At 40.9% G+C, this 14,639-nt stretch overlaps 1 protein-coding gene across 1 annotated transcript in view; it reads right to left on the bottom strand.

Annotated features, from left to right (window-relative positions):
• Positions 1-397: 397 nt before the first annotated feature.
• Positions 398-14,639, bottom strand: part of KLHL30 (kelch like family member 30) — a 39,329-nt gene continuing 25,087 nt past the window's right edge. Inside the window, exons 4-8 of the mRNA XM_073674506.1 lie at positions 12,474-12,560; positions 9,900-10,055; positions 9,615-9,803; positions 6,917-7,062; positions 398-2,823 (exon numbers count right to left, since the gene is read on the bottom strand). Coding sequence (XP_073530607.1) covers positions 2,566-2,823; positions 6,917-7,062; positions 9,615-9,803; positions 9,900-10,055; positions 12,474-12,560 — 836 coding nt within the window. The 3' untranslated portion in view covers positions 398-2,565. The remainder of the gene's footprint in view (positions 2,824-6,916; positions 7,063-9,614; positions 9,804-9,899; positions 10,056-12,473; positions 12,561-14,639) is intronic.

The following is a 14,639-nucleotide window of genomic DNA, read 5'->3' as shown; positions in this document are numbered from 1 at the left end:
ATTGCAAGCCTCTTCCTCTATGAAGAGGAAATTTGCATATTTACTCTCCGTAACATAACATCCAGTCACTTTTTTTGGAAAGTAGCCTGCAAGAATGATGTAAGATACCACAAATAGGAGAAATTTTCTACTACTCAATTAGCACTAATGGTTTTAGTGGTTACAAATATGTGTATGTACATGATATTGTTTTTGAATATACTAAATAAATGTGCAATCATTTTAACTTTCTTTTTGGGTGTTTAGCCTAAACTGTGTGGCTGGTCAACCTTTTGTACCAATCAGGCGCAATCATCAAGACTGTCCGGTTCCTCGGTTCCGTGTTTTTGTCTGACAATATAGAGATGTACCATGAGCCCTGGTCATTTTCAGGAAAAACTCACATGACTTTACACACAGATCATTATTTTTATTTTGACAGTATAATTTTTGGATTAGAGACAAAAACGTACCTAAATGTATTACCTGCTGTGGTAATCTATGGGGCATACTGTTTGTAATGACAAAACTGGAGAAATGTCCTGTGCCAAAGAATCTACCACTAAATTCTCTCCAGATGATCGAAAATTTGAGGCATCATCCATGATCATCCAATTGATTACTCAAGCAGCATTGTTCACAATGTATAGGCTCAGTATGTATGGGCTTTTCCATGCTTCTAACGTTTCCATGCAGTGACGAGCCATATTGGCTAGGGGACTTATTCTCTATAAACAGAACATATATTTAATCCCAAAACACCTCTTTACAGAACCAAACCCAAGTATATGATAAAAGTAAAACCATATAATTAAAGAGAACCTGTCATGTCCCCAAATGCTATTAATCTACATATATTGTGGTAAAGGGACTTTGTGGGCTCTCACAGAGGCAGACACAGGACACACGCCTTGAGTTAACTTCCTGCTGGTTTATTAGATGGCATAAACTCCAGCAGGGTTCCACAAAAAATAAACAAGTCCTCTCCGGGATAACGGGAAACTAAAGATAAAGTACAGCACAGTCCATAAGCTTCGCCCGCTCCTGGTAACACAGTGAAGTCCCACCAAACACAAGTCCTTCGGAAGAGACTTCCATCTCCAGACCACAACACAAGAAAAAAAATCAGTGACTGAGTATTTAACTGCTCCTAGCCACACCCTCGAGGCGGAGATATGGTGAGCAGACGTCCCACCCGTCTCTCACCTACTCACAAAAACCACACCCTTTGAATATAACGAATTAACCCCGACACATAACATGCTGGAGGAAATTGTAGGTTTCAGTTCACTAAGGCTAATAAGCATAGTGAAACATATCTCCCTCACATATAACACCAGTGACTCTGTCACAATATGTTACTGAGCGGTGACTGTGGCCATTCTGTGCATGCCTATATGACCGAAAGCCGGGGACTCCCAGTAGGATTATAGTTAATTTTCTTCTAATTGTCACACTTTCAGCAAGGCAGCCGGACGACATTATAACGCTATTAACCTGCAGATTGACCCTATATCTGCAGGTTGGTAGCGTTTGGGGACATGACAGGTTCCATTTAAAGGGATTCTCTGGGAATATATAAAAACTAAATAGGTAAAGGAAATGTCATTCTAGATAAATTCCTAAATACATTTAATTAGCAAATCACAATCGTTTTCTCTAGGGAGGTAATCACAATAGGATTAAAATGTCCGCCATCTTGTTTCACTGAGAGAAACCTTTCCCAGAATGACACTGTAGTTTGTCCTGATGAAGACATTTGTAACTTCGAAACGCATTGATAAATAAACCGCATTTTCGGATACCGCTTTTATCCTCCATCCTTGTTCTATTGGCGGCGCAGCATTAACCCTTCCATTCCATTTCAGTTGTCCCAGAATGATGGGACAGTGGCCTGTGAGGATGTGCATTCGGAAGTTCCGTAGGATGATGTGCTCCACTAATACTACCCAAGGTGCTGAAGTAAGAAAAGGCCGCTCAAACTTTGGTGTGTCCTGTCTTTATAAATAACAATATTAGTATCTCCAGGTCCCAGCAGCAGAGCCTCCTCAGGCATCTGTTCTAACATTCTACCACAGGTTCCTGTCAGTGAAATAAGGCCGCCACCATTTTTATTCTATAGTGATGACCTCTCCAGACAAAACAATTGTGATTTGCTAATTAAATGTTTTTAGGAATTTATTTATACTGACATTTCTTTTAGTTATTTATTTTTTTCTAATCATGGAAATCCCCTTTAAGGAAAAACATAAAACTTAGGACACATATCTTCTGATTTGCTTTTTTTTTTTGAATTGTAGAAAGCTTGACGTAATAAACACCACATAGTTATATATAAATCAGCCTGTGCTACATACTATACTAAAATTATAAAAGTTAAAATAGCTAAAAAATGGAATCAAACTTCAATCCGTAGAAATGGAATTCACCGGGTAATATTCACCAGAGTGTAGGACAAATTTGGGAAATACATCATGAAACAGCAAGCTTGTAAGCGAATGAAAATGGTTGAATACTGTTCTGTGTAAGAATCTTCAATTCTATAGGCATTACAACATTAAAAAAAATAATTTAAGTAACTTCCAATTAAGCTTCCATCTCTGATTGTCCTTGGAATACACTTGTCCAATTGGAGGTGTCCATAAAGATGGCGGATGTACCGTGGTACATCCAACGGTTTGGCATAGCACCTTCTCGTGTCCAAGTGTCTGAGCTGCTGTCATATGACTCCATCACCACGCTGTACTCTCGAGCCATGCCATGCCAATGACCGCCTGTCACATACATCCTAGAACCAACAGTGGTCATGCCACCATTCTCATGAAGAGTGTGTAATAGCTGTACCTGAGAGTGAAAAAAGAACATAACATTGACATTCATTTGGTTCTACATTTTATTTTTTTTCCCACATTGCCATGTCTGGAATTGAGCTTCTTCACTAATCATTATAACTCTTAATATGACCAGTTTCATACATTTGACTTTTACGGTCCACAATGTCCACAATGTTGAACTCAACAGGCTCTGAGGCATAGAATGGTGCTTGAAAGTTTGTGAACCCTTCAGAATTTTCGAGATTTTTGCATACATTTGACCTAAAACTACGTCAGATAACCAAAACATGAGTAAAAAAAAATAGTCATTTTTTCTGGAGGAAAATGATCCAATAACACATGTCTCTGAGTGGCAAAAATATGTGAACTTGTGCTTTCAGTATCTTCTGTGACTCCCTCGTGCAGCAATAACTACATGTAAACGTTTCTGATAAATGATTAGTCCTGCACTTCGGCTTGAAGGAATTTGAACCCACTCCTCCCTACAAAACTGCATCAACTCTCATGTTGATTGGTTTTCGCCCATGATCTGCTTGCTTCAAGTTCTACAGGTCTCTTTTGCAGACCAGTGGCTTTCTCCTTGCAATCCTTGCACACTAATGTTGTTCAATATTTTCCTGATTGTGAACTCATGAACTTTAATATTAGCTAATGTGACAAAGGCCTTTAGTGGCTTAGAGATTATCTTGGGTTCTTTTGTGATCTTAAGGACTATTATGAGCCTTGCTCTTGGAGTGATTTTGTTGGTCGACTAATCCTGAGGAGGGTAATAATGGGCTTGAATTTCCTCCATTTGTACAGTCATGTTACAGTAATTCCAAAAAGAAGAAATGGCATTGAGCATCAGTATAGCAGTAGGACAAGAAAAAGAAAGAAAAAAAAAGTTTGAGGGGGTATAAGAGGCAGGTGAGTGGGATGAGGGAGGTGGCACACAGAAAATAGAAATAAGGGACCTGACTTTGATATTGATATGATGTGCTTTGTTACATAATTTGCCAAAGGACAGGCTGGGATGAGGATGACAGATGTGGATGGGCAAATGTTATCCACGAGTCCCAGATTTTGATAAATTTAGCTTGACTCTCATTGAAGACACTTGTAGGTTGCTGATTGGTCATAGAATTATCTACATGGGCTAGAGATTCTGGGAATGGCATACGTGCTGTTTCCAAGCATTGGTTATCATTTGCTTCGATGCTAAATAGAGATAAGTAAGAAGTCTGTACTGAGACCAAGAGAGCGGAGATAATTTGTGATGAAATATTGCTTCCCATGGGTCCCTAGTCAGGGGAATATGAAATATAGTACGGGCTAAATTGTATATCTAGGATCAGAAACGAGAGACCCACTAAACATGCATCATATCACCAAAGGAGGAGCACCCACGAAAAAACATTGGCAGAATAACCAGGGACATTGTGTGCTATTCGCGTAGGAACCATGTTCCAGCTCATGAGAGCTTTGTATGCAGATTCCATCGCATTGGGGTATATGGTGCAGGAAGAAACCATGACCTATGCATTATTCCAGGAAGCTGTCATGTGTGCACACTAAATTTGCATCCCATCTACATACATAATTGTGCATGGTGTGAAGAGGTCCAAAAATGAATATACAATGGATAATAGATCTTTGGATTATAGAGATGATTGGCAAATAAATTGAAATGATGTAAAATTGTATAGAGGGTAAAAAACAGTCAGGCAGCTTGACAACCAATATTCTACTTGCAAATATCTGAAATGTTCTGATTAAGGGATTGAGCATTTTTCTCGGTACCTCAAAAGAGACAAGGACTGAAGAGGAAAAAATTTGTGAACTTTCTAAAAGCCATTTGCCCCCCATCAGGAGGAGTAGTCATCTGGAGGTGTAGTCATCTGCATTGGGTGGGAAGGCCCTATAATGCCATAGAGATTGAAGGGGGAGGTGAGAAGATGCAATTTGCCCAAAAATGTAAATGCATCCAAACCCTTGAGAGTGTATGCCACCAAAGCGCTCAATGTAGGAAGTCTGAATGCTGGGAGGGTCCATAAAAGAAAGTTAAATATAATGTAGAAAGCTGCACTATGATGGTTGCCAAATAATAGTGCAATAGGTTGGGAACTCTAAGGTCATCATCTCATTTAGTCGATGTCAGGGTCCGGAGGGGAATACGGGGGTGTACGATAGATCCCTATTCTTTAAATGAAACAAGGTCGTGTATTCACTCCTGATCATCTCATTGTTTGAAAACCCCATACTCTAACTTCAAATTATCTGCTAATCCTGAATGTTCACATACTTTTTGCCACTCACAGCCTTGTGATATTGGATCATTTTTCTCAATAAAAAAATGAAAGTCTAATATTTGGACTCATTTATTGGATTTGGTTCTCTTGGACTTGTGTGAAAATCTGATGTAGTTTTAGGTCAAATTTATGCAGAAATATGGAACATTCATGGATTTGCAAACTTTCAAGTACCATTAGATATGAGGCTTTGAGGTTGGGTCAGGAGACCTGCAGCTGGTCTGCACATTGCGGTCCATACTCGGACTTCTGAAACTAGCCAAACTCTCAATATACATAGCATCAGGCAAAAGTGAGGTATTCTCTGGTTTTCAACATCTTTTGCATCAAGACTCGCTTATTCCTTCCAGAAACTGTCAGCAGTGCTCAGCGTATATAGTATTAGAACAGTCCCAGTGACGGCCAAGGCGCACGTTGACTGACTGCTTCTCTGCTGATGAGGGCTCATCACTGGACGGGTAAAGAATCCCATACTAGAGCGAAATGCTTATCAGCAGAGAAGCTGTCAGTTTCTGCACTAGGAAGCAGTGGTACTTATCCCTTACAATAGATGTCACTAATACCTACCAGAAACTGTCAGCAGCTCTCAGCACATGGAGTATTGACACAGGTACAGTGCTGACCATAGCACACAGTGACTGACTGCTGTGCTGAAGATGAGCGCTCAGTGCTGGACTGGTAGAGGGATTCACTATCCGTCCAACTCTGAGTGCTCATCATCAGGGCAGTAGTCAGTCAATGTGCGCCCTGCACAGCACTGTGACTGTACTATACAGTATGTCCTGCAAACTGCTGACAGTTTTTGGAATGCAAAAAAGGCTCTCAGTAAAAGGGATAGTGAGAATTGGGGAATAACTCACTTTCCCTTGACTCTATGCATCATGGGAAGGATTGGTCAGCCGAGCAGAGGAACATGGGAGCTTTCTGGCAGCGACTTTGAGAGCAGCTGTCAGTCAATTTGCATCCTGACTGGCACTGTGCTTATATGTATGCACTAAGAGCTGATGACAGTCTCTGGAAGGGATAAGCGGCTCTTTTATTACACCTGTTTTTAAATTAAATAATACAAATTTTAGTGATAAATCCTCTTAAAGTTTGTTAATATGATAAATTTCACAATACAAACTGCATTTATTTTGCTACAATAGCAAATTATGCCCTATGTGTGGGAAAGGGGATCGCTTGCTGATTGCTGGGGGTCTGATCGCTAAGACCACCCGTGATCCTGAGAGCCAGATTTTTCAGCACCTCACCTTGAACGGAGCAGAAGTGTGCATGTTCTTCCCTCACGTCCTTCATTGTCTTTATGACAATGGTAATGTCATAGTTTTTAGGATGATGCTGGAAAAAGCCAAGTACAGCGCTCCGCTATTACCAGTAGTCCTATTGATAATGAATGGAGCAGAGGCTGAGCATGTGCACCACCTCTAGAATCAAGTTGGGGCCATTCTATAGAGAGAGTTTAACTTGTGATTTGGGGAAAAGTTCTTTAAAAAGATCTCTTTACCTTTAATTAGGCTGGTGTACTAACTATGAAAATCAATGTAATATTGTGATACAATCTTCAAATAAGAAAATTGCATTTCATACGTTAGCTGCATTCATAAAATGCTTGATTTATTATTATCAGGCATGGAAAACTTTCATACTGGATTACACAGCCATTTTGACCTGAATTTTCAAAGTAAGTACACTAGCGTCATCAGATCTGAGAGATCCATGCGTATAGTTTGCATTGTGAAACTTGGTAATGGATGTGCTTTAATCAAGTTGATTCAGTAAAATCAAAAGAATTCTTTACATGACCATACTCACCTTTTTCCACAGATTAACTTCTGGAAGATACATATAAACTTTTTTGGTGTTATCAGCAATAAGATACACAGCTCCATCCAGGGCACAACAGCAAGGAGAGGACAGGTACTTTGGGATGAATGGAGATGCAATGACACACCAGCCGTCTGTAGACCACAAGAAGCGTAATCATTACATACATATGTATAATGTGTACATTATCGTGTTTTGAAAAAATGAATTACATTTTGAATTAAATTACAGCAAACAGAAACGGTCCCTATGTCCCCATCAGGGGCGTAACAATCACGGTTGCAGAGAGTGCAACCGCGACCGAGCTCGTGCAGGAGGGGGCTGACGCTAGCTCCTACTTCCGCTGAAGTGTATTGCAGCACCGGGAGCCATTCAGAGGCCGGCAGCTGACGTTGGTTTGCTAGTCATGAGCGGTGCATGGCAGTGACACTGAAGTCAGCTACCAGCTACAGAAAAGGACACCGCATGTTGTGGGAGCAGAAGAAGGTAAGAAGAATATTTTTTGTTATGTTTCAAAAAAACAGAACGGACATTATACCAGGAAGGGGCCTCGGATGTGGGTCATTATACAAGAAAGGGGCCCAGGATGGGGGTCATTATACACGAAAGAGCCCAGGATAGGAGTCATTATACCACAAAGGGGCCCAGGAAGGGGAACATTATATAAGGAAGGGGGACATTATACCAGGAAGGAGCTCATAATGGAGGTCATTATACCAGGCAGGCGCCCAGTATGGCAGACATTATTATAGGATGGGGGTCATTATACCAGGAAGGCGCCCAGAATGATTGTCATTATACAAGGAAATAGCCCAGGATGGGGGTCATTATACCAGAATGGGGTCCAAGATGGGGGTCATTATACAGGATGGGGTTCATTATACCAGAATGGGGTTCAGGATGGGGGTCATTATACAGGATGAGGGTCATTATACTAGAATGTGGTTCAGGATGGGGGTCTTTATACCAGGAAATGGACCAGTATGGTGGACATTATTATTATTAAAAGATTGGGTCATTAACCCAGGAAGGGGCTCAGAATGGTTGTCATTATACCAGGCAGGAACCCAGAATGGGGGACATTATACAAGGAAGGGCCCAGGATGGGGGTCATTATACAAGGAAGGGGCCCAGGATGGGGGACATTATACCAGGAAGGCGCCCAGAATGATTGTCATTATACAAGGAAAGAGCCGAGGATGGGAGTCATTATACCAGAATGAGGTCCAGGATGGGGATCATTATACAGGATGGGGGTCATTATACCAGAATGGGGTCCAGGATGGGGGTCATTATACAGGATGGGGGTCATGATACCAGAATGGGGTTCAGGATGGGGGGTCTTTATACAAGGAAGGGGCATGGGATGGGGTTCATTATACCAGAACAGTGTCCAGGATGGGGATAATAATACCAGGAAATGGACCAGTATGGCGGACATTATTATTAAAAGATGGGGGTCATTAACCCAGGAAGGGGCTCAGAATGGTTGTCATTATACCAGGCAGGAACCCAGAATGGGGGACATTATACAAGGAAGGGCCCAGGATGGGGGTCATTATACAAGGAAGGGGCCCAGGATGGGGGACATTATACCAGGAAGGCACCCAGAATGATTGTCATTATACAAGGAAAGAGCCGAGGATGGGAGTCATTATACCAGAATGAGGTCCAGGATGGGGATCATTATACAGGATCGGGGTCATTATACCAGAATGGGGTCCAGGATGGGGGTCATTATACAGGATGGGGTTCATTATACCAGAACGGTGTCCAGGATGGGGATAATAATACCAGGAAATGGTCCAGTATGGTGGACATTATTATTAAAAGATGGGGGTCATTAACCCAGGAAGGGGCTCAGAATGGTTGTCATTATACCAGGAAGGGGCCCAGAATGGGGGACATTATACAAGGAAGGGCCCAGGATGGGGGTCATTATACAAGGAAGGGGCCCAGGATGAGGCTCATTATAACAGAATGAGGTCTAGGATAGGGGTCATTATACTAGGAAGGTGCCCAGGATGGTGGACTTTATTATAGAATGGGGGACATTATACCAGGAAGAGGCTCATGATTTGGGACATTATATCAGGATAGGGACATAGTTTCAGGAAAGGGCCAGGATGGGAGACATTATTACAGTAAGGGGCCCAGGGCACCGGACATTATACCATGAAAGGGCTCAGGATGGGGGAAATTAAAACAGAAAGAGGCTAGCACTGGACACAATATTACAGAAAGGGGCCAGGATGGGGGACATTATAACAGAAAGTGACTCAGAATGCTACAAAGGCCCTTACATCTTACCAACATGGAGGTGGAGACCCAGGTCCAAGTTTTGCATCGGGGACCATAGGACTCTAGATATGCCACTGGCTGGTACCCACAGTAATGATCAAAATGAGCCCCGTTTATGGTGTTCGGTTGTACCACCAAGGACAGGGGAGCCTGGTGTTTTCCTGCCTCCACTCTCTTACCATAACCCTTGGGCGAATTCCCTATCCTCTTAATTGCAAGGCACTTCTTCTGCAAGGGTTAATCCTGTGTAGGTTTCATATCAACCAGGACTGGACAACATCTTTGGAAGGGCCCCATAGCAGGTACATCATTGTGCTGGCCACTTCTATCACATGTTTCACCATCTAAAGAACAACTAGAAAAAACAGCTTTCCTGGCCTGGTACCTGTAGATGGATTGTAGCACTGAAGCGTCAGTGCATTGTACTTTATGGCACAGGATCCAACCACGTAGAGCTTTCCACCAAATCCAACTGCAGTAAAATTGCTGACATATTTCTGTGCAGGGCTCACCGATGACCATTTTCCGCTATAGGGGTCATAACACTCTACTTCTACTGCCACTTGTAAGGTTCCTATTAAAAGAAGAAGATTTGAATGTCGTTGGTAGTTAGTTAGGTTTTAACTCTTGTCCCAACAATGAATATGTCATATTTGTTGCAAGAGCCAACCTCCAATTACATATATTTCCCCATTCAGAGAAGCACTGGCATGATTCGTCCGTGGATTAATCATAGGTGATAATGGTTTCCATATCCCTTCACTCAGTACAAAGCGCCACCCTTGACGTGTGGACCAAGAATCATCTCGAGAACCACGAGAGCCACCTAGGAGAAGAGGAATTCAAAAGAAAATGATACTTAATTGTAAGGGTCCATTTAGACAGATAATCATAAATGAGCATTCCTAGGATTACCGCCCGGAACTCATCCCACAAACTAGCAAAGCACTTGAATGGTGGTGATTGAATCATTAATGGCGGCAACTGGACATCATCCCATGTAAACAGGAAATGTGCTGTAGATAATGATGATATTCTGTGTGCACAAATGATCGTATTAATGATTGTTCTGTACACATGATTGATTTCTTCCTAAAGTCAATCAGTGGTAATTTAAAGGCCGCGGTCTATATGCAGCCTTATGCAGTATCTATATTTGTTACATCCCAAGTGAATATATATTTATGCATACATAGACAAAATTGTTGGTACCCTTCTGTTAAAGTAAGGAAAACTCACAATGGTCACTAAAATAACTTGAAACTGACAAAAGTAATTTTCTTTTTAAATTTACTGATTATCATCTAATGAGAATTAGCCATTGCTTTTGAACTGTGATTCAACAGAAAATTAAAAACAAAAACAAATGAAAGCGATGATGATGGTACACCTAGAAAAGATTGAACATAATTTGACCATAGGAACATGTTAAACTGTGTCCTGTATTTAGTATCACAGGTGTCTGCAAACTTGTAGTCAGTCAGTCTGACTGGGTGAAAAGTAGTCACTGTGCTGTTTGGTATCATACCACACTGAGCATGGACCAAAGAAAGCCAAGGAGAAAGTTGTCTCAGGAGATTAGAAATAAAATTATAGACAAACATGTTAAAGGTAAAGGGTATAAAACCATCTCCAAACAGCTTGATGTTCCTGTTACTACAGTTGCACATATTACTCAGTAGTTTAAGGTCTACGGGACTGTAGCCAACCTCCCTGAATGAGGCCGCAAGAGGAAAATTGATGACAAATTGAAGACATGGATAATAGGAATGGTAACCAAGGAGCCCAGAACTACTTCCAAAGAGATTACAGGTGAACTCCAAGGTCAAGGTACATCTATGTCATATTGCACAACTGTGGCTGTCTTGTCTAAAGTGGACTTCAATGAGCAGGAAACCACTGTTGAAAGCAAATAATAAAGAAGCGAGACTGGAATTTGCTAAAATGCATATTGACAAGCCATGAAACTTCAGGGAGAATGTCCTTTGGACAGATGAAACAAAACTGAATCTTTTTGACAAGTCACATCAGCTCTACGTTCACAGACATAAAAATGAAGCATACAAATAAAAGAAGATTGAACCTACTGTGAAAGCTCGGTTATGTTTTGGGATATGTTTTGACACGGTGTCTTGCATCTGTGCAGGGCACAATGAAATCTCAAGACTATCAAGGCTTTTTAAAGCATAATGTGCTGCCCAGTGTCAGAAACCTTGGTCTGAGGTCATGGGTCCTCCAACAGGATAATGACCCAAAACACACAGCTAAAATCATGCAGGAATGGCTAAGAGCAAAGCATTGGACTATTCTGAAATGACTTATATGAGCCTTGACCTAAATCTTATTGAACATCTCGGTAATGAGCTGAAATCTGCAGTCTGGAGAAAGCCCTTTCACACCTGAGATAGCTGGAGCAGTTTGCTCACTACGAGTGGGTCAAATACCTGTGGACAGGTGCAGCATTGTCATTCAGTGTTATAGAAATCGTTTGTAATGATTGCCTCAAAAGATTAAGTAACATAATATTGAGTTAAGGGTGCCATCATTCTTGTCTAGGTCATTTTCATTAGTTTGTTTTCTTTTGTTATTTTTCTGTTGATCCAAAATTCAAAAGCAAAGTCTGATTAGTTGATATTCACTCATTTTACAATTACTTTTGTCAGTTTCAAGTTATTTCAGTGACCGTTGTGGATTTTTCTTACTTTAACAGAAAGGTAACAACAATTTTGTCCATGTGTGTGTATATATTTTTTTTTTACTAGAACCAATTTGCCGGAATGACATTTCCCGGGCGCATGCCCAGTTATGTATTATGCTCTGCTCGCAGTAGGACAGAGCAAAGTGTGCCTGTGCTAGCAGACGATGCTAATGCGCAGGCACAAGATCTCTTTCGGCTATATGGATGCCGATGGACGTGCATCCACATCAATCAAAGCTGGAGGGCGGCTTTTGTGGGCAATGAGGCAGCACAGACGAAGGGAAATAATGCCCATCGGACCCGACCAAAGGCATTTACATTGAGCGCAGGAGAAAATAAAAAGGTATTTTTGGTGGAATACAGGGGGAATTAGGGGGTGAAGGACACATTTAAGTAATGCCATACAGGTGCTCAAAAAGGTGGTGGCATTGGTTCACACACTAAACAACTGGTGACAGATTCCCTTTAAGGATATACTGTACCAGCAGTTAATAAAGTGCTAGTGGTGACTCCATTATATTGATCACTGCCATCGGTTCTACTCACCAGTGACGTAGACATCGTTATTCAGTGAAGTGACCGAGAATCCCCATTTATTATAATCTGGAAAATCCGGGAGTGACATCCACATTTCTGCCAAGAATGTAAGACAATGTCAGAAGATATTAAGTAACATTTCCCAACTCTTCAATTTTCTTTTGTCTTTTGAGATATATTAATCACCAGGACAAACCTGTGGTGTATGTAATATTACGGTATTATATAATTTTATAATTTCTTTCTACAAATACACAGCCAAGATTTCATTTTTCGTGTAGGTTCATATAGTAATGTACTGCAGCTGCACTGTGGCTTATAGGAGACATTATTTAAATCCTTTGACAAATTCACTGGATCCAAAAATGTTTCTCCCAAAACCAACTTGAGAATGTACAAGAAATATGATTGGGAACAGTCTCAAAGATGTGCTGGTGAACGAATGATAAGTAGCAGGTGATGGCGCTGGAATAAAGGTGTTGTCTCATCTTCTTAAATATGTAATATTGGAAAGTGCATTTAAAAACAAGCAACTTTGTCATTTACCTCTTACAAAAAATCCCATCTCAAAAATGGAAAGATTTTAAATTTTATTGCTTACTGCTCGTTGCTGAGGTTACTGGCCACCTGTGCATCCTAGGCAAGGAGCACAGCTATAGAACATGCAGAATCTAAGATTGCACAGTGCTGACAATGGTTTAACTATATCACTGTATCAAATCAGGAGTGCGCCACCCCATGCGGTGCACTGCAGATGAATGAAAATGTGACATACTCTAGAAAACATGAAAATAAGCAAGTTTGCAATTGACTTGCTTTTTCTATCTACTTTCATTTTCCTTCAGTCACAGCTTTTATCCTACATAGTGTACAGCTTGCTTCCATGAGCTTAGCACTGGAGCCTGGCCAAGTATGAGCAGAAGTTACATTTCATGCAAAGAGTTAACTCCTAACAGCCCAATCCAATGTCTCCAGCTCATTAATTTCTCCTGAGCAAGGTGCTCTTATCAGTCTAGTAGAATCACTTTCCGCTAGCACCAGCAGTTTCCAGAGCAGTTCTCCTACTCTTGGCTCTTAAATTCTGAGCTTTGGGTTTGTTCAAATGCACTGGTACATGTAAATATTGTAATAACAACACTGACAGCCTGTAAATGTGTTGTAGCAGGACAGAGCTTTTGACCAGAACTATCACATAAGAAGGAGCGCTCACCATCGAAGCAACAAGGAAGTAAGGATATTGCAGAACTGTGAGCTGCTCAAGAGACAACTTGAGAATACCCATTCAAGGAACAACAGCTATCATACAGATTTTAGTGAAAATTTTCAACCCAATGATTTTAGTGGGAGCATCAGCCAAATTGATTCAGGAACTGCTAATTGATCTAAGAGCCCAGGGACATACCCAGACAACATTAGCTTTATTTTCTCCTACATTCAAAATGCAGTCAGATCTGTGACCAGCATGTTATAAATCAGAAGAAGCTGAACAGATATATACAGTCATGCAATATAATTAATTGCAATGGCACATGTTTTGTTATACACATGTTTATTTCCTTTGTGTGTATTGGAACAACACAAAAAAAACAGAGGAAATAAGGCAAATTGGACATAATTTCACACAAAACCCCAAAAATGGGCAGGACAAAATTGTTGGCACCCTTAACTTAATATTTGGTTGCACATCCTTTGGAATAAATAGCTGCAGTCAATCGCTTCCTATAACCGTCAACAAGCCTCTTACACCTCTCAACTGGAATTTTGGTCCACTTTTGTTTTGCAAACTACTTCAGGTCTCATATTTGAAGGGTGGCTTCTCCCAACAGCAAGTTTAAGATCTCTCCACAGGTTCTCAATGGGATTTAGATCCGGACTCATTGCTGGTCACTTCAGAACTTTCCAGCATTTTGATTCTATCCATTTCTGGGTGCTTCTTGAAGTACGTTTTGGGTCATTGTCCAGCTGGAAGATCCATGATCTAGGATGATCTAAGATACAAACCCAGCTGTCTAATACTGGGCACTACATTGTGACCCAAAATCCTTTAGTAATCTTCATATTTCATGATTGGACACCCAGTGCCACAGGCAGCAAAACAACTCCAAAAAAATCTTTGAACCTCCACCATATTTGACTGTAGGTACTATGTTATTTTCTTTGTATGCCTCATTCCAT

The sequence above is a fragment of the Phyllobates terribilis genome, unplaced genomic scaffold, assembly GCF_046119375.1.
Source record: "Phyllobates terribilis strain yellow unplaced genomic scaffold, ASM4611937v1 Scaffold_3__8_contigs__length_932513732, whole genome shotgun sequence".
Lineage (NCBI taxonomy): Eukaryota > Metazoa > Chordata > Amphibia > Anura > Dendrobatidae > Phyllobates > Phyllobates terribilis.
The sequence above is the reverse complement of the archived record's forward strand: the minus strand, read 5'-3'. Positions and strand labels throughout refer to the sequence as shown.